At 40.8% G+C, this 25,954-nt stretch overlaps 1 protein-coding gene across 3 annotated transcripts in view; it reads left to right on the forward strand.

The window, feature by feature from the left end:
- The first annotated feature begins 3,806 nt into the window (after positions 1-3,806).
- RIMKLB (ribosomal modification protein rimK like family member B) overlaps positions 3,807-25,954 on the forward strand; it is a 45,736-nt gene continuing 23,588 nt past the window's right edge. Inside the window, exons 1-2 of one of the 3 annotated variants that reach the window (XM_036253173.1) lie at positions 3,807-4,111; positions 18,266-18,497. In XM_036253173.1, the coding sequence (XP_036109066.1) occupies positions 18,323-18,497 (175 nt within the window). In that variant the 5' untranslated portion in view covers positions 3,807-4,111; positions 18,266-18,322. Of the gene's footprint in view, positions 4,112-6,179; positions 6,363-18,265; positions 18,498-25,954 lie in introns of those variants that run through there. The other 2 variants (XM_036253174.1, XM_036253175.1) reach the window with 2 other exon arrangements.

Genomic DNA, 25,954 nt, shown 5'->3' on the forward strand with positions numbered 1-25,954 from the left:
TTGGAGATTTTTTTTTTCTGTTCTTTCATTTGGGACCTGTTTCTTTGTCTCTTCATTTTGGCTGCCTCCCTGTGTTTGTTTCTATGTACTACTTAATGAGAGGTATGGGGGCTAGATAAGACCAGGTGCTGCTTGTTTGAAAGGATTTAGGAAAACCTGAAGCAGGATCCAAGACAGGCCAATCCTATGGTAAAGCAACTGGCAACAGCTTGGGTGGGCCTGAAAGTTGGGTGGGGCGGGGTGGGGCCTCAGGGAATCACCAGGGTGGGGCAACCAGTATGAGCCAGGTTGCTACAGTCCCAGATATGGCGTTTGTCTGCCGCCCCAGGGAAGAGCTCACCAAATAAACAAAGGCCTCTGACAGCACGTTTGTCCCTAAGAAAGCCCCCTCTCCAGCCCTCCCTCCAGTGCCAAACAGCTCAGTTCTTCCCCGTATGTCTCTGGTGCCCCTCTAGCTGCCTCGTCAAGCTTAGAGGGAGAGAGTCTGTGTAAGTCTGTTTGCAGGCCCTTTAAGAGGAGCTGCCTGGGGCTCCAGCCGCGTCAGCCTCCCTGAGCCTCAGTTCCCGCTGGTTTTTCCAGCCAGAAGTTATGGGGACTTCTCTTCCTGGCACTGGAACCCTGAGCGGGATGCCTGGTGTGAAACAGGGACCCCTCAGTCCTCAGAGAGGACCTTCCCAGCCGAGGTATCCTCCTGATTTTTATCAGCCGAGGTATCCTCCTGATTTTTATCCACCACACGTGAGTGTGGGACCAGCTTGCCCCTCCTACCAGTTTCCATGTGGCTGCTTGTAGGACTTCGTTGTAGGATTTCCATTCAGCTCAATTTCAGGCGGTTTTGAATGATGATTTTTCTTTTTTTATTTTATCCTCACCCGAGGACTTTGTTCAGATAGAGTGGGAGGGAGAGAGAGGAAGAGAGAGAGCGAAACATCAATGTGAGAGAGACACATCGAGTGGCTGCCACCCACATGACTCCAACCGGGGCCGGGATAAACTGCAACCGCGGTACATGCCCTTAGCGGGAACCGAACCCGGGTCTCTCCGGACTGCAGGCCGACGCTCTAACCGCTGAGCCAAACTGGCCAGGGCTTATTTTTCTGTAGTTTAGTTGTAACTTTGATGTGGTTGTGGGAGGGTGCGATACCATGTTTACCTACGCAACCATCTTGACTGGAAGTCCCGAGAGGTGCTCAATTTAACATGCAGAAATGAAGTGGAGGAAAAGGAAGAGGGATGTGGGTGGAGAAAAGGTTAGATCAGTGTTTAGCTATTCTAACTGTGAAGACTGTTGTTGTCAAGCTGGTTCTAGCCCACTGGCTCTGAGAGAGGAAGTAGTGGGGTGAACTAGATCTACTGCAGCTGCCCATTCTGTCCCATATTTGCTAGTGTAGGATCTGATATAAGACACCCACTACCTTTTCTCTAGCCACATCAATGTTACAGTAATCATATTGGGTATCCCATAAAGAACACTATTTTAGGTAATGATAACAATCCTGGATTCATTCTTGTTTATAATTCCCTTTATCCTTTTAGTTTTGATCAATTCCCAGCTTGTTTTCTTGTCTTTAAACCCAGGAGGAAAAGATTTGCACCAGACAGTGTCTATGAGGTACTTAGAGATTTTTGCTTGACATGCAATCTAGATGATAGGTGAGTTATGCTTTCCCTGCTGTTGGAGATACACACCAATGCAGCATGAGTAGAATCAGAGACACGGGGTTGATTGGACCTGAGAGATTTGTTTTCATCAAACGTTCGTTTTCCCCTAGTATCTTCATATTGTCTACCAATACATTTTTAAAATGCTTCTTGCCCTGGCTGGATGGCTTATTTGGTTGGAGTGTCTTCTGGGTTTGATTCCTGGTCAGGGCACATACCTAGGTTTCAGGTTCCATTCCCTGTCCAGGCAAGTACAAGAGGCAACTGATCTATGTTTCTCTATCACATAGATCAAAGTTTCTCTCTCTCTCTCTCTCTCCCCTTCCCCTCTCTCTAAAAGTCAATAAAAACATATCCTCGGATGAGGATGAAAGAAAAGCTTCTTGCTACAAATATAGCGATGATAGTCTAATGCAGAAATCTGAAATGTCTAGATCACATGTACATTTCAATATAGTCATATAGTTAACTTTTATATCTGTTATCTAAACCTTGGTCTTCAGTGTGCCTGCACATTAGAATTCTCTGGAGTGCTTTGAAAAATATTAGTGCCTAGATCTCAATTCCAGATATTCTGATTTAATCTGTTTTACAAGCTCTCCTTGATTCTAATGTGTCTAGGCATGAAAGCAAAAACCTGGAAGTGTTTTGATTTAGGCAAGGAATGCACTTCAATTTCATCTCAAAGATATTACTCATCATAGGGCTGGTCTCACATATAGGGACATACAGTAAATATAACTCTTGATACTACTACCATATCTAAGCATTGATACTTGACTATTTTGGTTATCAAGTCTTGCATTAAAATAGCCAATATTTATTGAGCACTTACTAGGTAATGCATTATATGTGAGTTACCTCATTAATCCTTGTAACTTAATGAAATACTTAATCTCCATCTTGTTGATGAGAACACTGAGGCTTATAGAGGTTAAGCAACAATACCATGGCACTGGAAAATAGAGCTGTGATTTCAAATTAGATTCATCTGACTCCAGAGATGCTTATAATAGTATTCTCAAGAAATTCAACTGACCCCAAAGCCTCCTGAAGAATTAAACCAGTGACCTCCTGGTGCATAAGTCATGCTTAAGCACTGAGCCACACTGGCCGGGCTGGTTTTATTCCTTAGGATCTAGAAAAATTTGTTAACAGAGTAGTAATGTAGTTGAACATGTCCATGTTCTTAGCCTCCTTTTATTTTTATATAGTTTGAGAATTTACAAAATGGTCTTCAATATATAATCTCATTTCATTCTCACATCAACCTTGGAATATACTCGTATCTCCCCAAGGCTCGGAGGAAGTTGTGACTTATTTGCCCAAGGCTTCTACTGTTTCTAAGCGGGCTGTACCGCATGCCCTGCCTGTGTCTTTAAAACGTGTATCTTGAAAGCTCCGAGGATATATGATGTAGTTTTAACATTTGCCTCTCAATCTACAGAGGCATTGTCCTTACTCCGTACAGGGAAAGGGACCTCAGAGACACTGATGATCTTTGTCCCCAAATCTTTGCCTCCCGGATTCTGGGCGGAGGCCGTCAGGAAAGGGGCGCAGGAGGTGGGCTGGGCTGGGCGGGAGGCAGAGGCGTGGACGCCGCGTCCAGGGGGCTCGGTGGGCTCGCGTCAGGGTTCAAAGTGTGGCTGAATGGGGCCGGAGAAGGGAATGTGAAGGCGGGGTGCACAACGGAAGGGATTAATCTCGCGGTTCCGAGTCGGGAACAAAACTCGCTCCCCCACCCGTTTCCCTTCCTCAGTGAGGACGGTTTGGGGCGGGTGGGGAAAGCGCGTCCTCGAAACGCTCTCGCGCTCTCGCGTCCCTCTCAGCGCGCGCGCTCCATCTCCTCTCCGCATCCCGAGAGGCCGGCGATGGCCGCCGGCGGGACCGGGAGCCTGGAGGGCGGGCACCGGCGCAGGTGGTCGACCCGCTGGGGCGGGTTCGGCCCTCTGGCCCGGCTCCCGGCCGCGCCGGCCGCCGAGCCCCGCCCGCCTTGCCGCGGCGCCTGGAGGGCGGGGCCGGGGGCGGGGGGCTCTGCACGCGGCTCCGCGGTCTGGGGCAGCGCGGGGCAGCCTCCGCCGGCGTCGCGCGCGCAGTGTGAGCGGGGTCGCGCGCGCGCGCGCACGCCGGGCGAGTGAGGGAGCGCGGAGCGGCTGGGTGTGAGTGAGTGTGTGGATGTGAGTGTGTGAGTGTGTGTGTGGGAACGAGTGAGTGTGGGAGTGGGCGTGAGGGCGAGCCCGAGCGACCGCGAGGCTGTGAGAAAGTGGGCGAGTGTGCGAGTGCGCCCGGCCTGGCTGCGGGAGCCGCGGTGGCGGAGGAGAAAAGAGGCGGCTCCCGACCCCCTCCCCCTTCTCCTCGGACCTTCAGCCCGCCTGGCGGCCCGCGCTTCCCTCGGAGGCCCCAGCCCGGCTCTGCTGGCCAAGATCAAGGAAGGAGCCGCCCGGGCCAGGTGAGCGGTCCCCGCGCTGCCCTTCCCCGGTGTTGGGGGCGAGGTGGAGGTGCGCCCGCCCCGCGTCCCTCCACCTCAGTGGGCGAGTTCGGCCGAATGGACTCGGCGACGAGCGGGGGCCGGCGGGCTCAGCGGGGAGGGGACCGGGCTGTGCGCGCCCGCCGGCCCGGGGTGGGCGAAGGCCGGGGGGCGGCTCAGCCGAGGCGGGGGGAGCGAGGTAGAGCCCGGGGTCGGGTGAGCTGGGGCTGGGCGGGGGTCCGCGACGTTGTGTACGTGTGACCGGGACGACCGCGGCGGAGGGGGCGACCTCGGCGTGAAGGGGTTCCCGGTGGTGAGGGGGTGTGGTGGCCCAGGGAGCGCGGTGCCAACCTGTCCCCCGGTGTGGTCCTCTGCTTCCATCAGACAGATTCCTGTGGTGTGGCCGCGGGAGGGGCAGGTGGTGTTTCTCCCGCAGCCCTCCGTGCAGTCCCATGTTTTCTTCCTTCCGTGTACGTTCTGGGGAGTGACAGTCCTCCCTCTTCCCTTTGATGGCCCTCTGTAGGAATGGGGTGACAAAATCGTGGCTTGTTTGGGTTGATTTTTGCATTTGCCCCTGATGCAATTCTTACCTCCCCCTTCTCCCCTTTAAAAAAGCCAAAGTAGTTAGGGGATGCTTTCAGATTTACTTTCTTATGTGTGATAGCAGATTTGTAATCCCGGTATTTTACCCCATTTGGTTTATGAGTCTAGATGGGGCGTTGATTATATTCTGTGAGTGGGGTCATTATACTAACCGTGTTGAATGGAACTTCGATGTAAATTCTCTCAGTGTGCTCTTTTCCCATTAATTATGAAATTGTTCCCACGTCTTTGTGGAGTTGGGTTCAACTCTAAATCTCTGTGGAAAGTATATGGGCATCTTAGTATGCAAGCTGTTCCTTTTTTGTGAGCTTGCCACGTTTACTATATTTATGGATGTTTTTAATAACTAACCATTAAAATTTAATTGTTATTTAAATCTTATTTTAACTTTTTCACAACATTGGATAGGTAAAAAGTAATTTTTCCCCTGTTTTTTTAAAAACAATTCATTGTCAAAATAAAGACATGCTGAGATATTCATCTGGAATAAAACACTGTCTGAAATCTCCAGTCATGGAGATTTAACATCTATTTCCTAACTTTTAGAATGAAAACCTGTAATTAAAAAAAAATTAACACTCATTATTAAATCTTTTGTAATGGTTACTGTGTGTTATTTGGTCAGTGCGTCCAAGGGGAGGAGGCCTATTTTGTTTTGAGTGATCTTTTGTTTATTGTTTTCTATCTAGGTTAGTGCTATTAATTTCCTTCTTTCATGTCCTAGGTTTAGTTGTTAGTTTGGCAACATGGCTGTTGATGTTTTTATCTTTTTCTGTCTCCCCTTTTTTCTCTGTCTTCTCTTACCCCCACCAGGTGCTGGAGTCTGCTTGTCAGGGAGGGGGGCAGTCTGTGATTCTGAGAACAGAGAGCCAAGAAGGGGACAGCAAATTCAGTCACATGCAGTCCTCCACTCAGTCAAGAGCCACTTTCTTCCCGCCTTCCCCCTGCAGGGGGTAAGGAGCTGCATATCTAACCTTTAGACTTTTGGCTACCAGCTAAAATTCCACTTACCTTAGTTTCTGTGCAGATAGCTTTTAGAATTTTTCTCATGTTTCCTTAGAGTTCTGAATGATAGCATCTGGATGTGTAGGGGACAGTGAAATCAAGACTATCCCCCCCCCCCCTTTCTCATTCAGTTCCTTTTTCCTCTCCAGAGGGAAATTACCAGCAACATCTTATAAATCCTCTACCCCTTTTCAGCCATATTGTGAAGGAACATACTAAAGTGAACACATTTTTCCTCTGACCAGTGAACACCAACCAAGCTTCAGGCATTAGTTTGTTGGGGCACAGGGTGAACCAAATCATTTAAAACATCTCCCAATTCTTCCTTTGCCCAATTTCTGTCCACCTGGGATTTGCTATACTGGGGTAATTCACTAGACTGATTTCTCAAAACTTCTCCCCATTCTGTGAGCTGAAAGACGCAACACGATGAACCCTGGAAGGGGTTAGGGCAAGGGGACAGAGCAGAGTGAATTGTTCCACACTTTGGGAAGTAGCTTTTATCATCTTCCCTTGGGGAGCAGGCATAGAGACCTAAACTGAGTGAAAATGGGTGGAGGAAGAACTTCTATACCCACGAACAACATGTGAAGAGTGAGAGAAAACCAAACATAAAGTAAGGAGGGTGAGTTTTATTGTACGTTGCTTTGCTGACAACTGTTTTGGGGGGTACTTTAGAGATGTAGATTTGTAGAGAATTTATGACAGGTTAGTTTTAAAAGATTATTCTTTGCAGGTGGGAATAAGTTGTAAGTGTATGAGAAAAGGGCCTTTAGAAATTTAATAGTTATGTTATTTTAAAACATGAGGTAGTAGATTGTGATAAAAACAATGAAAAATTATTATTTTTAAATGTTACCTGTACTGGCATGTACAGTTGTTTCAAGAGAGGTTGAATAGGGGAGATTAGGTACAGATGTTGGGGAAATTGTCTTTCATTACTTGGGAATTTTCCTGCTTGTCATATTAAGGGTTGTTAAGAAATAATAAAGTACCTCCAAAAATATCTGTACATAATATATTTTAGATTAATGTGCCATATGTATCTGTGTACATGTTAGGTTTGCAAAAAAGGAGTATTGACTTTCTGGCTTCATAGTAACTAATGCCATGATGTTATTTTCAATGTTTTCTTTTCCAGTATTTTTTTTCCTTTTAAAATTGGCTTGGAAGACAAAAGCCACAGAGCTCTCCAGCTCTACTCCCATAGAGCCTGGGTCTGCATGGAACCCATCTGCTTGTATCTTTTTTCTTCCTCTTACTGAAAGTGCCCCTCCCCCTCTTAATTGTTAACAAAGCTAATTATTTCAGGATCAGTTGTATACTGATGATGAAAAGTAGCATTCAGCTTGGGTTGTTTTGTTTAGAGAAATAGTAGTTTTTGACAGCTACTTTTAGATCATAGAGAGTGCACATTTGCCTGGTATTTAATGTTGAAAATACCTATGGTTTTTGATACCCCTTAAATGAACTTGAAGCTATACTGTGCGTTGTGTTTCAGGAACATTTTTCAAATCTTGTCCCATGTTCCAGAGATATTTTGATATAACATTCCTCTGTTAAGTGAAATCATTAGAAATTGTATTTGCATTCCAGAGAAAACTTTTTTTTTTTTTTTTAAGTTTAATAGGTTTTGTATACCACAGACTATTTTGGGAATTTTAGTAACTAAGCTACAGGTAATTTAAGTAACATTTTCTCTAGTTGGAAATGTGTAAAAATATGCTTAATTTGCACATGGCATTTTAATTTCCTTTTCCAACTCTGCTTTTATTATGGTAAAATACTCAAAAAGATAAAATTTATGATTTTAACCATTTTTAAGTACACAGATTAGTGGTTAAGTACATTTGTATTGTTGTGCAGCTATCACCATATCCATCCCTGGAACTCTTTGTTGTGTGCAACTGCAACTCTATACCTGTAAAACATTAGCTCCCCATTCCCCCAGTCCCTCAGCTCCTGGCAACCACCATTCTACTTTTTGTCTCTATGAATTGACTGCTTTAGATACCAGAGCATAATGTCCTCAGAGTTCATCATGTTGTAGCACGTATCCGATTTAACTTCTTTTTAAGGCACAGTATATATATACTGCATTTTGCTTATTTATTTATCTGTTGATGGATACTTTGGTTGCTTCTCCCTTTTAGCTGTTATGAATTATGCTACTATGAACATGTGTGTACAAATACTTCTTGGAGATTTTGTTTGCAATTTCTTAGGTATGTACGTAAAAGTGGACTTGTAGGATCATATGGTAATTCTGGTTTTAATTTTTTGAGAAATTGCCATACTGTTTTGTTTTTTTTTTATCCTCACCCGAGGACACTTTTTCGTTTTTTGTTCAGATAGAGAGGAAGGGAGAGAGAGGAGGACAGAGAGAAACATCGACGTGAAAGAGACACATCGAGTGGCTGCCACCCGCACGACCAACCAGGGCCGGGGACAAACTGCGACTGAGGTACGTGCCCTTAGCGGGAACCGAACCCGGGTCTCTCTGGACCGCAGGCTGACGCTCTAACCGCTGAGCCAAACCGGCCAGGACACCATACTGTTTTCTTTAGCAGCTGCACCATTTTATTACATTCCCACTGACAGTTTGCAAGACTTCCAGTTTCTCTACATCCTTCCCAACACTTATTTTCTGTTCTTTTTATAGTAGCCATCGTATTATTTTATTTTTATTTATTTTTTATAATTTTTTCCTTTATTGTTTTTTAGAGAGAGAGGAAGGGAGAGGAAGAGAAACATTGATGTGAAAGGGACACATCGAGTGGCTGCCACCCACACGACCCCAATCAGGGCTGGGGACAAACTGCAACCGAGGTACATGCCCTTGGCGGGAACCGAACCTGGGTCTCTCTGGACCGCAGGCTGATGCTCTGACCGCTGAGCCAAACCAGCCAGGGCTAGCCATCGTATTATTATGAAGTAGTTTCATGTGTTTGTTTTTGTTTTTTTAAAAATATATTTTATTGATTTTTAGAGAGAGGAAGGGAGAGGGGGAGAGAGAGAAAAACATCGATGAGAGAGACACATCAATCGGCTGCCTCCTGCACACCTCCTACTGGAGATCAAGCCTGCAACCCAGGCATGTGCCCTGACCAGAAATCAAACTGGCAACCTCTTGTTCCATGGGTTGATGCTCAGCCACTGAGCCACACCAGCTGGACAGTTTCATGGTTTTGATTTGCATTTTTCTAATGTTTAGTAATGCTGAGCATCTTCTCTTACTCATGACATTTTAACATTAGATCATTTTTATCTCCATGACGGCTGGGACTATTTGTTTACCATGGTATTTTTAGGTATAGTGCATTGTAGGCACTCAAATATTAATGGAATGTATTACTTAATTGAATGCTTAGTTTTATATGTTTACAACTACTTTTTGAATTTGAACACTTTGCTCTTTTGTGGGGAGGTATATAGAAATACTTCTCCACGGATGTTGTGCAAAGGAATATAAAAGTAAAATAATCAAATGTAAAATCTTAATAGTATAAAAAGAAATTCCCACTTATAAACAGTACCATTGCTTTCTGATATATGCAAACCTTGACGTCAAGGGAATAATTTTCTTTAGTTTTTGAGCAAGGTATAGTCGAGTATATTTGCTAAGGTAAGGTTCATTGGCCTATAATAAAGAATCCACAAATAACATTGATATAAACAGGATAGCATTTTATCTCCTTCTCATACAAAAGAGTAAGCAGGCAATCTAAAGCCATGACATACATAGTTGTTCAGGATTCAAGTTCTTCTAACATGTTGTGCTTTTCCTAGGGTTGACTCCTGATTACTAGAGCTGTAGCCATAACATCCACATTTCAGGTAGCAGGATGGAGGAAGGACCAAGGAAGAGTGCTCCTCTTAAGTAGGCTTTCTGGAAGTTTAAGTGCAATATTTTCACTTAGCTGTCATTGGCCAAAATTAGTAAATGTGACCACATCTAGTTACAGGAAAGCCTAGGGAATACAGACTTTAGTTACATGGCATTGTATTCAGCTTAATATCAGAAATCTTATTATTAAAGTAAGTAGAAAATGGATATTGTAAGGCAAGTGGGAATGTCTGCCATAGAGTGTGGAATTTGAAGCACACTGGGCTTGACCACTTTCTAATTGTGTGAATTTAGACACATTAAGTAATGCCTCTGCTAGAACAGCGTCAGTTGCTAGATGAAGAAAATAATGTGTCAAAGGGATGGTTGTGAGAATTAAATGAGAAGATACAAATAAACTGCCTAACATAGTATGAATGGTGAGTATGAACATATACTCATTCATAATGTCGATTTATTTTCTTTATCCAAATTCCCTTTGATGTCTTTATTTTTTTTATTTTTTATTTTTTTTATCCTCACCCGAGGATATTTTTCCATTTTTTGTACAGATAGAGTGGGAGGGAGGGAGAGAGAGTGAGAGAAACATCGACGTGAAGGGACACATCGAGTGGCTGCCACCTGCACGACCAACCAGGGCCGGGGACAAACTGCAACCGAAGTACGTGCCCTTAGCGGGAACCGAACCCGGGTCTCTCCAGACCACAGGCCGACGCTCTAACCGCTGAGCCAAACCGGCTAGGGCTCCCTTTGATGTCTTTAGGTGTAGTAGAAAAGAGTAGAAAAAGATCAGAAAACCTGACTCTCTAGCCTGTCTCTACTATTGTGATATCTTGGACAGGCCACTTCTTTAAAATGGGAGAATAGCCCTGGCTGGCTGGTGTGGCTCAGTGAGTTAAGCTTCATCCTGTATACCAAAAGGTCATGGATTGATTCTATTCCCTGTCAGGGCACATACCTAGGTATCAGGTTTGGCTTGGAGCAGGAAGCAACTGATCGATGTTATTTAAAAAAAAAAAAAAAAGCCTGGCTGATGTGGCTCAGTGTCAACCCTTGCACCAAGAGGTCGCCAGTTCGATTCCCAGTCAGGGCACATGCCCAGGTTGTGGGCCAAATCCCCAGTGCGGGGCATGCAGGCGGTGGCCAGTCAATGTTCTCTCTTATGGATGTTTCTGTCTCTCTCTCTCCCTCTCCCTTCCTCTCTTTCTAAAATCAATAAAGGAACAACAACAACAAAAAAACATTTAAAGTGGGATAATATATGTCTCTGTGTTCCTCACGGAATTATATGAGATTAAATGAGAAAATACATGTGGAAAGTATTTTGTGAATCGTGAATGGAGAATGTATTTAACCTTACTTGTATGCATGGTTTTCTCTTAGTCCTGCACTTATTTCTTTGTATGAAGAAAGGGAAGTTATAGGCACTTGTCCTACTTAGTCCAGTCCAAAGTGTTGCCTTTCTTTGCCTTTTTTGCTTTTTCTGTTTCTGTGTAAACATTCATGTTTTACCATTATTTTTCTTCAGTCTTTTGACAAAGGGACTATTCAGTTTGATTAGGAAAATTATTATTCTCTAATTTATTATCCATAATCATGTATACAGCTTTTTAAAAAGGATATCATAGATGAAAGAGCTACGAGAAGGAAAGAATATGAGTGAAGGTGTCATGTAAATTTTGGGAAATTAGATGTCTGTTCTGTTGTTGAAATAATACACTTTTGAGTATAAGGAGGGTACCATGGAGACTGTCATACATTTCTGTCACTGGGAAAGTCAATTTTGATTATCTAGTCTCCTGCTTATACCTTTACAGCATTCCAGTCTACTTTCAAGTTAATATAGTAAAGAAAATGATATTTTATGAACTCAGAACACCTAAACAGTGATATTATTTTATAGTAAGTATCATCCTAGCTAAAGGATACAGTTATATAGGAAATAGCTAGTTTCAAAGGGACGTTCTTTTGTGATCATTTATTTTTAATTTTTTTTTTTGTTAATTCTTACCTGAGGATACTTTTCCAGTGATTTTAGATAGAGTGGAAGGGAAAGAGAAACATCGATGTGAGAAAGACATATTGATTAGATGCTTCCTGCTTGACCCCAACCAGGGCTGGGGATTGAACCCGCACTCAGGTACATGCCCTTGACCGACAATTGAACCCGCGACCCTTCAGTCCATGGGCTGATGCTCCAACAGCTGAGCCAAACCAGTCAGGACATGTGATCATTTATTGATGAACATTATTAGTGGATAATGTGGTAACTGGACTAACACTGTTAATTGGATGTTTCTGAGACTCTTCTGAGCTTTTCTTCTTCATTTACTTATTTTCTGTACCTTTAATATATATACAAAAATCACCCTCCTCCCCACCCCGAATGGGATGGTTCTCCCCTTCCCCCTCTTTTTTCTTTTTTTAAAAATAATTTGTTTCTTTTTTGATTTTTAGAGAGAGATAGAGAGGGAGGGAGAGGGAGAGAGAGAGAGATAGAAACATAAATGGGACAGAACATTGACTGGTCACCTCCTGCATGTCCCCCACTGAGAGTGGGGGTCAGGCCCACAATTTGGGCATGTGCCCTGACCGGGAATCGAACTGGCGACCTTTGGTACATGGGTCAGCGCTCAACCACTGAGCCACAACTGGCTGGGTCCCCCTCTTTTTTCTTAATGCGTTTCTCTCTCTACCACTTATTTTCATTCTTTCTCATTTCTAAGAGCAGTTCAGATCTACTTCTGATGGACTTTTGGATAAAGGAAAGGAAGGAGGGTAAAGTTTATACACACACACACACACACACACACACACACACACACACACCCCATTGTTTTGTTTTGTTTGAGATGGGGTTGAAAAGAATGGAGACATTAGAATTCAATGAGAGAAAAAGCCTTAATAAACAATAGATCTTGGTTAAAACCTGAGGCATCACAAAGTTGATATTAAAAGGTATAATTTTGGCCCTGGCTGGTTTGGCTCAGCGATTAGAGCATCAGCCCATAGACCAGAGAGTCCTGGGTTTGGTTCCTGCTAAGGGCATGTACCTCGGTTGTGGTTCATCCCAGCCCCTGCTGGGGTTGTGCGGGTGGCAACCAGTAGATGCGTCTCTCTCACAGCAATGTTTCTCTCTCTCTTCCCTCTCTCCCTCCCACTTTATCTGAAGATAAATGCAAAAGTGTCCTCAGGTGAGGATAAAAAAAAAAGGCACAATTTTGTTATTAAGTCACATGACAGAGAGGGAGAGAGAGAGATTAATTTTAAGGAATTGACTTGTGATTGTTCGGCTGGCTGATTCGCAATCTGTAGGGCTGGCCAGTAGGCTGGAAACTCAAGCAGGATTTCTGTGTTGTAGTTTGTTTTTTATCCTCACCAGAGGACATTTTTACATTTTTTGTTCAGATTGAATGAGAGGGAGAGAGAGAAAGAGAGAAACATCAACATGAAAGTGACACATCGAGTGGCTGCCTCCTGCGTGACCCAACCAGGGCTTGGGGACAAACTGCAACCGAGGTACGTGCCCTTAGCGGGAACCGAACCCTGGTCTCTCTGGACTGCAGGCCAACTCCCCAACTGCTGAGCCAAACCGGCCAGGGTTGTGTTGTAGTTTTGATGCAGAGTTTCTCTGGGAAATCTCAGTTTTACTCTTTTGTCCTTCAACTGATTAGATGAGGCCTACCCACATTATAGAGGGTAATTTCCTTTACTCAGAGTCAACTGTTCGTAGATGTTAATCACATTTACAAAATACCTTGACAGAAACGTATAGTGTTTGACCATACAATCGGCACCATTGCCTGGTTGGAAAGAGATTTAGTAATTCAATGATATATTCACATTTCAGTGGTAACAGTTGAAACCTGGCTGAGCATGATATTTCTAGAGAAAGGAGAGAAGGGTTTAAGAATGAAGTCCTGAGGCTTATGTACAGAAGGAGAGCTGTCAGGGAAAAGGTCACAGAAAAGGAGACTATGGAGTGCCTACAACTCAAGATACACATATTTGTTATTTTTCTCTATAAACTGATCCAATTTAACATCCAAGACAGAATGATGTCATTTAAAGCATGTCTGTAGTAATTGCCAAATAGAGTAAATTTTAGCTTGTATATTAGTACGTATTCCCTAACTTTATTCTTTTTTAGTCTTTTGATTGTGGGGATCATATGCTATGTCATACCTAGATTAAATCATTTTCCTAATAATAGTAAGCAGGACCTTAATGTCTACAAATGATAGGTTGTGATTTTGCTTTTTTCTTACCAGAATAATTACCATTGGGAAAGGACCTCACAAGAAAAATGAATGAATCACTTTATTTATGATTCCTATTTAATTATCTTTGCTAAACTATTTGAAAAGATCACAGTGACTTTTTAAAAAAAATGTTGTGTCTATCCAGAATTTTGCATGGGAAAACTTTCTAATATAAAAGTAAATTTTTTAAAAATTTCTTTTTATGTCAAAACTACTTTAGCAGTTTATCAGTAGCACTTATTTGATAACATATTTATATGTATGTTGTTTTTGTTGATACTCTGGGGGAAATAAAGAAATAGAGAATAGAAGTTAGTTGATCTGAGTTTATATTCTGACAGGAGAGACATGTATATATATATGGACATTTGCAAATGCTATATTTCTACTGTTGGAGAGTAAACTCTTTTCTTACAGTTATATATTGGCTAATTAGATCTGCTGCTTTAAATAGAGGAACCCCCACTCCCCCTTCACACACCCACACACTTGATTTTACAGACTCTTCTGTATTTTAAAATGGTGAATATAATTTGAACTTTTTTTTTTTGAAAGACTCAGGACTGTCATTGTTTTGTGTGAGTTTTGGGTTCCTGGACTGTGTAAATTTTCTGTTATGCTTTGACTTCTCACAAGCTTTTTTTTAAAAGGATGTTTTTATTGACTTTTTAGAGAGGGAAGGAGAGATAGAAACATTAATTTGAGAAAGAAACATCTATTGGCTGCCTCTTGCATGCCCCCTACTGGAGATCAAACCCACAACCCAGGCATGTTCTCTGATCGGTGATGGAACCATGACCTCTCAGTCTGTAGGATGATGCTCAATCACTGAGCCACAGCAGTTAGGCTTCTTACAAGCTTTTTCATTTTTTATTTTTTCTTGACGTTAATGGATGAGAAAAATAGAAAAGTAGATGTTTTGAAATCTCCCTGGCTGGTTTGGCTCAACTGTTAGAGTGTCAGCCTGCAGACCGAAAGGTCATGGGTTCAATCCTGGTCAAGGGCACATACCTGAGTTGCAGGTTTGATCCTGAGCCTCAGTCAGGGTCATGGGGGAGGGAACCAATAAATGTGTCTCTCTCTCATCAATGTTTTTCTCTTTCTCCCCCACTCACTCTCTAAAAATCAATGGGGAAAGATCCTCAAATGAGGATTAACAAAATAAAAAAATAAAAATAAAATAATGGTTATGGGGAGGAGGAGGCCATTGGAGGAGTTGCCAACCCACTGGTCCCTTTCTGGTCTACAGGAAGGTATTGGTGGCCAGGCCACATGGGTTGGGGTGGGGATGATGAGCATCTGCTGTTGGGGTTGGAGAGTCTTCACCTGAGAATTTCTTGGGTATGGTTAGGTGTGAATTCCAATGGAGTAGCCTTAAAAAGTCAAGCAGTCTCCTCAGCAGTAGCCCTGGACACCAAGGATGGCCAGCCACTCATCTTGTGGAAACAGGCCCATTGGGTGGAGTAGAGGTTGTGCCCTTTTATTCTCTGGCAATAAACTGGTCTTTGGAGATCACTAAAATTATAGTGGATAAAAATTTTGGACAGGTGTCAATTTTAAGGTACCGGCACCATTGGAACCATAAAAATAAGCTGAAGGTTGTTAAGAAGTAGATGTGCCCTTTGCAAACTGGGCATGTCATCACTTGGTGTACAGGAATAAAGATTTTGAACACAATATGGCATACCTCTGTGACTCTTTACATGAAAAGCAAGGCATAATACAAGAATCTTTTGAAGCTGATAAAGAAAATGTATTCCACATGACCAAAGATACCTCAGTTCCACGATTCCTGTCATTTTGCCGGCCACTCAAGCAGGCTTTGAGAAGCCACAGCCATTGACAGTGATGTGTTGGACCTTTTCAACACCACCTCTAACTCTTTCATAAGAGTCGTCTTTTGTAGGGCAAGAACATTTTTTCAGTTCCGGATTCCAGGGTGCAGGCATCCCTTCTGAAAGGATGTGGTCCAGTTGTAGTGAGTGAAATGATATCTTTCACTTTGCCTCAACTCTCCCAGACAGGGAGGGAATGTCATTTTCTTTGTTAGAACCCCAGGATCAAGAGAATTGGAGCCCATTAAAAAGAAAAAGAAAGAGATGGAGAGCTTAATCTGAACCTGCAATTGTTTCTTGTATACCAGTATAGAAACACCCAAAGTTTATGTGTCCATGAAGCCAGACGAGATGGAATGCTCATGTGCATTATCTGTCAGGAGTAGCTTCATGACTGTGTGAGATTGCAGTCCTGGAGTGCTTTTATTGTCTGACTGTAGAATCACCATGTGTGTTACCATTGCAGCCTAGGCGTTTTCTGAGAGCTGACATAATCAATATCGTCAGAATATTCCTGCTTTCCAGTTGCCCGTGACTAACATCCCATCCTGATTTCTCTTATGCCACAACTGCTGTGCAGTTTTATTCAATGAATTTGTCATACTAGTGAACAGATGATGTTCAAGAACTAAATGTTGCCCTGGCCAGTTTTGCTCAGTAGTTAGGGCGCCGGCCTGCAGTCCAGAGAGACCGGGTTTGATTCCTACTAAGGGCATGTACCTTGGTTGTTAGTTTTTCCTAGGCCCTGGTTGGGTCATGCAGAAGGGAGCCATTTGATGTGTTCCTTTCACGTCGATGTTTCTCTCTTTCTCTTCTTCTCTCTCCTTCCCACTCTATCTGAACAAAAAATGAAAAAATGTCCTCGGATGAGGATTAAAAAAAAAACACTAAATGTCAGGGGAGCCACAGAAATGACTTTGGAGTTTAGAAGGTCAAAGACAGGGTGTTTAAAAAACTACCACTATAAACATTTTAAGGGCATTTTTACAGTTTGCCTCTCAAGGAAAACTGAGATCTTTATATTAGGTACTCTGGTATGACTTTTCTTTTAGAGTTTCTTGTGAGTGAGACCCTTTCTAGTGGCCTGGGAGGCTCTGTAAGTCACATCCTGTTTTCATAGTAAGTTATTACCATATCTTACATAGGGCTCTAGTGGGTATGTTTTTGATCATAGCTGCAGAACAAGGGCACAGAGGGCCAGGAGGCTCTGGGCATGAGGCATCCCCTTTGCTGGTTACTTGGGTCTTGGCTTGATGTATCACCACAGTTGAGAGCTCCTGCTTCCCTTGCTTTTCCACAGCTACAAGCCCCTCTCTTCTGTGTGTCTCCCACATTATTTTATTCCTTCCCTGCTTTCCAGTGACTGATGCCTTTGAGGCCATAAGTCATGGGGGCAGGCATGGCAGGCCAAGGTTTGGGGGGGATGTGTGTGTAGTGAAGTGTAGGGTATCTGTCCCACTGTGTTCTTGTCTTACTCACACATGAATCTGGAGCAGGACCTTCTGGCTAAGACCCTGGAGAGCACATAAATGGTGCATGAGGGACCTGTACCAGCTGCTGGGATGCTGGAAGCTATCATTCTGTATGGCCATTGCTTCCTCTAGTCCTTGCCCTTGTTCTTTCCTTCTGTGTTAGGTTTGCTGTGTCATCTAGAGTAATACTAGACATTTTATTTTTGAATATGAAAATTTTCTTTTGTTGAAGTGTCTTCACGTTTGTTAGTAAAACTTACAACTTTTTGTTTCTCAGGAAAACAATTTTCAACTATTATCTTACTCATGATTCAAACTGAGAAGCAGAACTCTATTTGTAGAAGAAAGTCTTTTTTGCGTTCTAGTAAACAAGCTGTGTTTATTTTTAAAAATTCTATTTAAAGAAAGAATAAAAATACTGAGTAAAAGCATGCTCTCCTGATTGAAATAAACAAATTTTAGTGAGTGGACTTCAGGATTTATTTTGGTTTTTAAGTTTTTTTCTAAAATCTCATTGTTTGATTAAAATTGCTATGTAAACTACTACTTTGTTGATGCTCATCCAGTAACATTGGTGCTACTGTCTCATTTTTTACATGGCTATGAATATGTTTATAATAAAATATACATATAACAAATAAGGAAGAAAATAAAATAAAAAATGCAGGTATATGAATATAAATGACTGGAGTTTGTAGTGATGGGAGAGCTATGGGAATATATTACTGATGATTGCAGTCTCTATTTTATGTCAAGAAGGGATTTGCATTTTGGGGGAAGAAATAAATCAGTAGGTGACAGATTAAAGTATATACTAGACAATATATAATATGGGTAATAGTGTTGAAAGTTTCTGGTAAGTGACCTGCTGTAATTATAAAACTGCAGTGCTAGCTTCCCCAGTGGAAAGTAAAGGGCAATTTCAGGGGAGGTTGTCAGCTTCCATATTTCTAGTGGTATAAAAAAATTTTAATTTGAATAAAAGGGGGAAAGTCATAATATTACCCTATTATCCTATTTGTATAGTTAGTATGTATCACAGTATTTATTACGTGAAAGCCAGAAATTAAATAGATTTCTTGATTTTTATGTTTATTTTCTCTTCCACCTAGAAAGAGTTTGCATCAAGGAGGAAATAATCCAGGAAAAGGAAGAATAAGCAGATCAAGATGTGTAGCTCTGTGGCTGCCAAATTGTGGTTTTTGACAGATCGCCGAATCAGGGAAGACTATCCCCAAAAAGAGATCTTACGAGCATTAAAGGCCAAGTGTTGTGAGGAGGAGCTGGACTTTAGGGCCGTGGTGATGGATGAGGTAGTGCTGACAATCGAGCAGGGAAACCTGGGTAAGTCTGTACTAAGTCATTTTTTGGATTTTTACTTAGAATATGGTGACTGCTTGTTTCAGGAATAATGAGGACAAAGTCATCTTTAATAGCCTTAGTATACTAAGTCTTATCTTAAAATCTAGTATATTTTCTGAAGAAATGGAAATGCTAATATTTAAACCTCTTATTGTATTATTTAGGAAATAGGAGGGAAATTAAGGATAACCTACTAGTGTTCTGTCATTACTGTCTTCTAGTTTTAAAATACCTTATAATCGATGTGGGGTCCTTGTAATAAATTAATCAAAATCCATGTGTGATTCTTACTTTTTAAAAAAATTCCTGTGGTTTTCTTTATTGATTTAAGAGAGAGAGAGAGGGGAAGGAAGAAGGAGAGAGAGAAACATTGATGAGAGAGAACATCATTTGGCTGCCTCCTACATGCCCCCCACTGGGGTTTTGGCCCACAACCTGGGTATGTGCCCTGACTGGGAATTGAACTGGTGACCTCTTAGTGCATGGGTCAACACTCAGCCACAGAGCCACACTGGTCAGGCTTCTTTTAAAAAAATTTTTTTTTCATTGAGTTTTTTTGAGAGAAACATTGATGTGAAAGTAAAACACTGATTGACTGTCTACACACACACACACACACACACACACACAGTAAAACACTGATTGGCTGTCTACACACACACACACACATACACACGCACACACACCCCCTAAACACACACACCCTTCCCCCCCAAGGATTGAATCAGAAACCCTTCAGCACACTGGAGGACACCCAACCAATTGAGCCACACTGGCCAGGGCTCTTTTTTCTTTATAAAATACTTTATACATATGGTATAAAATACTAATACAGTTTTTTTTTTTCTTAAGTGTACAAGTGTCCTACTATTTGACTCAGTTGGTGATAAGCATTCCTAGTATTTTATATTTGATTAAAGATTACAGGGGAAGATATCTTGGAAATTTACAGAAATTCTGTAGGACTAACTTTTAGGAATCTTTACATCTTTGCTTTGGAAAGTTATGACTTGTTACAGCTAAATCGGTCATTTCTGTTAGGGAGCATTATATGGTGGCATGTAAGTGGCATTTTAAAATTAATTTTCAGAAATTACTTTATGGTTTAGTGATAGTATTGGGTAAGGATGTAAGAAAAACAAACACATTTTAGATCATTTACTTCCCTTGTTACTGGAATGATAATGAGGCCATGTATTTTAATTTCCTCATCAATGAAATGGAGAGAGATGGTTATTGTGCAAATTAGTAATATGCAAAGTGTAAATCTGTTGTAGGCTAATTTCATTGATAGGCTAGTTCATAGATCCAGAATCTTGCCTGATTAATAACATGATACCATAGATTTAAATAAATGGAATCTCTTAGGAAACATTTAGTCTCTATTTTCTGCCCTCTTAACATTTTATTTTCATTTTCAGTACCTTTGTCTATAACTACCTTGGGAATGTTTCTGAATTGTTTCACTTGAGGGCAGTATTTATTTTCAATCCAGTTCTTTCTTTTAATACATGTGCCTGCATCTAACACATTTATTGTCACATATATTAGTACATATCTCCTAGGATATTTTTTTTATTTCTGTAAAAAAAAAATCATAGGGATTTGCTAGGCATTGCAATGAATCTGTAGATTGCTTTGGGTCCAATTCATGAGTATGAACATTATTTATTTTAAAATTTATTTTAGCAGTGCTTTGTAGTTTTCATTGTACAGGTCTTTCACCTCCTTGACTAAGTTAATTCCCAAGTATTTTATTCTTTTTAATGCTATTGTAAATGAAATTGTTTTTGTAATTTATTTTTAGAGTGTTCATTGTTCGTGTATAGAATGCAACCAATTTTTGTGTGTTAATGTTTTATCCGTTTTGCTGAATTTATTTATTAGTTCTAACAGGTCTTTTTTGTGTGTGTGGAGTCTTTATTGTTTTCTTCATATATGATCATATCTGCAAAAAGAGAAAAGTTTGTTTCCTTCTTCCTTTCTGATTTGGTGCCTTTTATTTCTTCTTCTTGCCTAATTGCTCTGGCAAGATCATCCAATAGTACGTTAGATGGAAGTGGTGAAAGCAAGCATCCTTGCCTTGTTTTCGTTTTTCTTTTCTCCTCTCCTCCCCCTCCCCTTCCCCTTCCCCTCTCCTCAATGTGAGAGAGACAGGTCAATTGGTTGCCTCCTGCACGATTTGTACTGGGGCTCAGGATTGAACCCACGTACATGCCCTTGACTGGGAATTGAGCCCTTGACCCTTAGATCTGAGGGCCAACACTCTAACCACTGAGCCAAACCTGCCAGGGTTTGATCTCTTTTTAAAAATTGTAACGGCTTGATATTTCTTTATTATACAAATGACACAAACAGTACCAAAATACAAAGATTGAAACAAATACAGTCTGAAAATTTGCCATCCATAAACTGATACAAATTCAGATTTCAATAAATAATAATTGAGATGGTGCTGGATGATTTAGCTGTGAACAAGATAGTCAGAGTCTTAATCTAATGGAGCTTAACTTTCTAGTTTCTCTATCTTTGTTTCCCATCTGTAAAAGGGGATAATGGATGACAGTGATGATCAAGAGTTATTACGTGCTTATTATGTGCCAGGCACTTTCTCACAACTCTAAAAATGAACTACTATTACTATTCCTATTTAAAAAACTTTTTTTTTTTTCTTTATTGATTTCGGAGAGAGAGAAACATCAATGAGAGAGAACCTCCAATGATTGGCCACCTCCTGCATGTCTCCCACTAGGGATTTGGCCAACAACCTGGGCATGTACCCTGACTGGGAATTGAATTGGTGACCTCTTGGTGTATGGGTCGATGCTCAACCACTGAGACACACCAGCCGGACACTATTTCTATTTTATGGATGAGGAACCTGAGGCAGAGAGAGGTTAAGTAACTTGCCTGAGGTTATACAGTGGATAAGTGTTGGAGCTATGGTTTTGAATCATATGTGGGGGCATTGTTACATATCAGAGAGGATCTTGTAAAGATCTGCTCACTTTCTGTTTTGGTCTTTGCTATTTCCTCATATTATCTTTTGCTATTTGCCATCTAAATGAAACATTTAAGGGGAAAATCTTAATCTCCTACTTTATCTATAGTTTTCTTCATAATGTTCAGTATTCAAGGAGTTTGATGTAGTCTCCCCATTTGTTGAAGAGGGATATTTTGATAGGAGCCACAAAGTATATCTTATTAGGAAACTTCTAAACAGATAGGAGAGGCATATATATTCTTTTTAAAAATTTACTTATTATTGTCAGTATTTTAGATGTCCCCCATTTTCCCCACCTTTGCCCCTCTCCACCCAGCCCCTGCCCTACCCCAGGCCTTCGCCACACTATTGTCTGTGTCCATGGGCTATGCATATATATTCTTTGCTTAATCTCTTCCTGTCCTTCCCACCTCCCTTGACTTTGAGATCTGTTAGTCTGTTCGATGCACTCATGCCTCTGAACCTATTTTGTTTGTCAGTTTATTTTGTTCCTTAGGTTCCACATATAAGTGAGATCATGTGATATTTGTCTTTCTCTCTCTGGCTTATTTTGCTTAGCATAATAATCTCCAAGTCCATCCATGCCATCCCAAAGGGTAAGAGATCCTTTTTAATAGCCACGTAGTATTCCTTTATGTATATGTATCACAGCTTTTTTATCCACTAATCTACTGATGGGCATTTGGGCTGTTTCTCGACCTTAGCTATTGTAAACAACACTACTATGAACATAGGGGTGCATATATTCTTTCTGATTGGTGCTTCAGGATTCTTAGGATATATACCCAGAAGGGGGATTGCTGAGTCAAACAGCAGTTTCATTTTTAATTTTTTGAGGAAACTCCATACTGTTTTTCACAGTGGCTGCACCAGTCTGCATTCCCACCAACAGTGTGTTAGTTTCTCCACATTCTCGCCAGCCCTTGTTGTTTGTTGATTTATTGTTGGTAGCTATTCTGGTAGGTGTGAAGTGATACGTCATTGTAATTTTAATTTGCATCTCTCTGATGATTAGTGACGTTGAGCATTGTTTCTTATGTTTGTTGGCCATCTCTATGTCCTCTTTGGAGAAGTGTCTTTTGCCCATTTTTTAATTGGAATATTTGTCTTCCTTTTGTTGTATGAGTTCTTTGTATATTTTGGAAATTCACCCCTTATCAGATCTATCCTTGGCAAACGGGTTCTCCCGTACTGTGGGTTTCCTTTTCACTTTGTTGATGGTTTCTTTTGCTGTGCAGAAGCCCTTTAGTTTGATGTAGTCCTGTTAGTTTATTTTTTCCTTTCTTTCTCTTGCCCTGGGAGAAGTATTGGCGAAAATACTGCTACATGAGATGTTTGAAATTTTACTGTCTATGTTTTCTTCTAGGATTTTTATGGTTTCATTACTTATATTTATGTTCTTTATCCATTTTAAGTTTATTCTTGTGTATGGTATAAGTTGGTGGTCTAGTTTCATTTTTTTGCATGTACTTGTCCAGTTTTCCCAGCGCCATTTATTGAAGAAACTATCTACTCCATTGTATGCTCTTGCCTCCTTTGTCAAATATTAATTGACCATAATGATGTGGGTCCATTTATGGGTTTTCTGTTCTGTTCCATTAGTCTGTATGCATTTTCTTGTGCCAGTATACCAGACTCTTGATTGCAATGACTGTAGTATAGTTTGATATCCAGTATTGTGAAATATCTTTTTTTTTTTTAGATAGAGTGGAGGGGTGGGATAGGGAAAGAGAAATATCGATGTGAGCCGAACCAGTCGGTGCAATATCCAGTATTGTGATTCCCTCCACCTTTGTTTTTCTTTCTCTAGATTTCTTAGGCTATTTGGGATCTTTTTTGGTTTCCATATACATTTTTTGGAATATTTGTTCTAGATCTGTGAAATAATACACTGTTGGTATTTTAATAGGGATTGCGTTGAATCTGTAGATTGCTTTGGGGTGTAGGGACATTTTAATGATGTTAATTCTTCCATTCTATTAACATGGTATATGCTTCCACTTCTTTGTATCTTTTATTTTTTTCACTATCCTATAGTTTTCTGAGTTAGAGGTCATTTATCTCCTTGGTTAAATTTATTCCTAGGTATCTTATTTTGTTGTTATAATGATAGATGGGAATTTTTCTTTTTTCTTTCTGAGAGTTCTTTATTGGTGTATAGAAGTGCCATCAATTTCTGGATGTTAATTTTGTATCCTGCAACTTTGCCAAATTCATTTATTAAATCTAGCAGTTTTTTTGGTGGAGTCTTTAGGGTTTTTTATGTACACTCTCATGTCATCTGCAAATAATGACAGTTTTACTTCCTCCTTTCCAATTTGGATGCCTTTTAGTTTTTCTTCTTGTCTGATTGCTGTTGCTAGGACTTCCAGTACTGTGTTGAATAAGAGTGGTGAAAGCGGACATCCCTGTCCTCTAGATTGCTGTTGCTCTCTCTCTCTTAAAGTCCACCAAGAGTTTTTTTTTTTTTTTTAATATATTTAGGTGCTCTTATATTGGGTGCATGTATGTTTAATAAGGGTTATATTTTCTTGTTGGATTAATCCTTTAACTATTATGTAGTGAACTTTGTCTCTTTTTATCGCCTTTGTTTTGAAGTATTTTGTCAGATATGAGTATTGCTATTCCAGCTTTTTTTGTTGTTTCTGTTTGTATGGAATACTTTTTCCATCCCTTCACTTTCAGTCTTTGTGAATCTTTTGTTTTGAGGTGGGTCTCTTGTAGAGACCATATATGTGGGTCATGTTTTCTTATCCATTAGCTACTGTAGACCTTTTGATTGGAACATTTAATCCATTTACATTTAAGGTTATTTTTCTTTATACCTATGTTCCTCTATATATTTCTTCTTCTTAAAGGAGTCCCTTCAACACTTCTTGCCTTGCTGGTTTGGTGGTAATGTACTCCTTTAGCCTTTTATGTGGTCTGGGGAGCTCTTTATTTCAACCTCAATTTTAAATTATAGTCTTGCTGGATATAGAGTAGTCTTGGGTTCAGGTTCTTTTCATTGCTTTGAATTCTTTATGCCAGTCCCTTCTGGCCTGATGTATTTCTGTTGAGAAGTCAGCCGACAGCCTATTGGGAACGGTATGTAACTTTCTGTCTCTCTCTTGCTGCCTTTAAGATTCTTTGCCTTTAACATTTGTCATTTAAATTATGACATGTCTTGGTCTGGGTTTATTTTGGGTTCATCTTGATTGGGACTTAAGTGTTTCCTTAAGTGTGTTAATTTTTCCTTCTCCAGGTTAGGGAAGTTTTCTGTCATAATTTCTTTAAACAAGTTCTCTATTCCTTGCTCACTTTCTTCTCTTTCTGGTACCCCTATGATGCGGATGCTGTTGCATCTCATGTTCTCCCAAAGTTCCCTTAAACTATCCTGCTTTTTTTTTTTTTTTAATTCTTATTGAGGATATTTTTCCATTGATTTTCAGATAGAGTGAGATGGAGAGAGAGAAACTTCGATTTGAGAGAGACACATCGATTGGTTGCCTTCCTGCACAACCCCAACCAGGTTCAGGGGTCGAACCATAACTGAGGTACATGCCCTTGACTGGAATCAAACCTATAATTCTTTGGTCTGCAGTCCAACGGTCTAACCACTAAGCCTAACTAGCCAGGGCTATCCTCCTGCTTTTTAAATATTTTTTTCTTTTGCTACTATAATTGGGTGTTTTTTACTACCTTGTCTTCCAAGTCACTGATTCCATCCTCTGCTTCATTTAGTCTACTTTTAATTTTTTTCAGTATAATCTTGACATCAGATACGGTATTTTTCATTTCCAACTGGTTCTTGCTCATGGTTTCTATTTCCTTTTTCAACTAAGTTCTTTGTAGTTTTTTTTGGGGGGGGGGGTTCCTTATAGTTTTAAGTTTCTTGAGCATAGCTATAATCATTTCTTTGAACTCTATATCTGATAAATTGCTTGCCTTTTTTTCATTTAGCTCTTTTCCTGGAGATTACTCCTTTTCTTTCATTTGGAGGTTGTTTCTTTGTCTCCCCATTTTACCAGTCTCTTGTGTTTGTTTCTGTATATCGTATAGATCTGCTATGGTTCAGTTTTCATAGGGTGGCCTTACGAAGTAAATGTCTTGTGGGACCTTGTGGCTCAGTCTCAATAGCCTGTGCTGGATTATCTAGGATTGTCCCTTGTGTGGATTATATGAGCCCTCCTGTTGTAATCGTGTGTGGGATTAACCCTCAGGCTGGTTGACTGTGAGATTCAACTCTGACCACTTCATGCATGTTGTGGTACAGGTGTTGACAGAACATAAGACAGAGTAAAGTGAAACAAAAAGAAAGACAACAACAATAAAACCACCACTCTTGACTAATAAAAATCAAGAGAAGACACAAAGGAGAAAATATGTGAAAGGAAAGAGAAAATAAAATGATTAGGAAAAGAAAACCAAAAAATATATATATATGAAAAAGGCA

Source organism: Molossus molossus, unplaced genomic scaffold, assembly GCF_014108415.1.
Source record: "Molossus molossus isolate mMolMol1 unplaced genomic scaffold, mMolMol1.p scaffold_m16_p_10, whole genome shotgun sequence".
NCBI classification, from domain to species: Eukaryota; Metazoa; Chordata; class Mammalia; order Chiroptera; family Molossidae; genus Molossus; species Molossus molossus.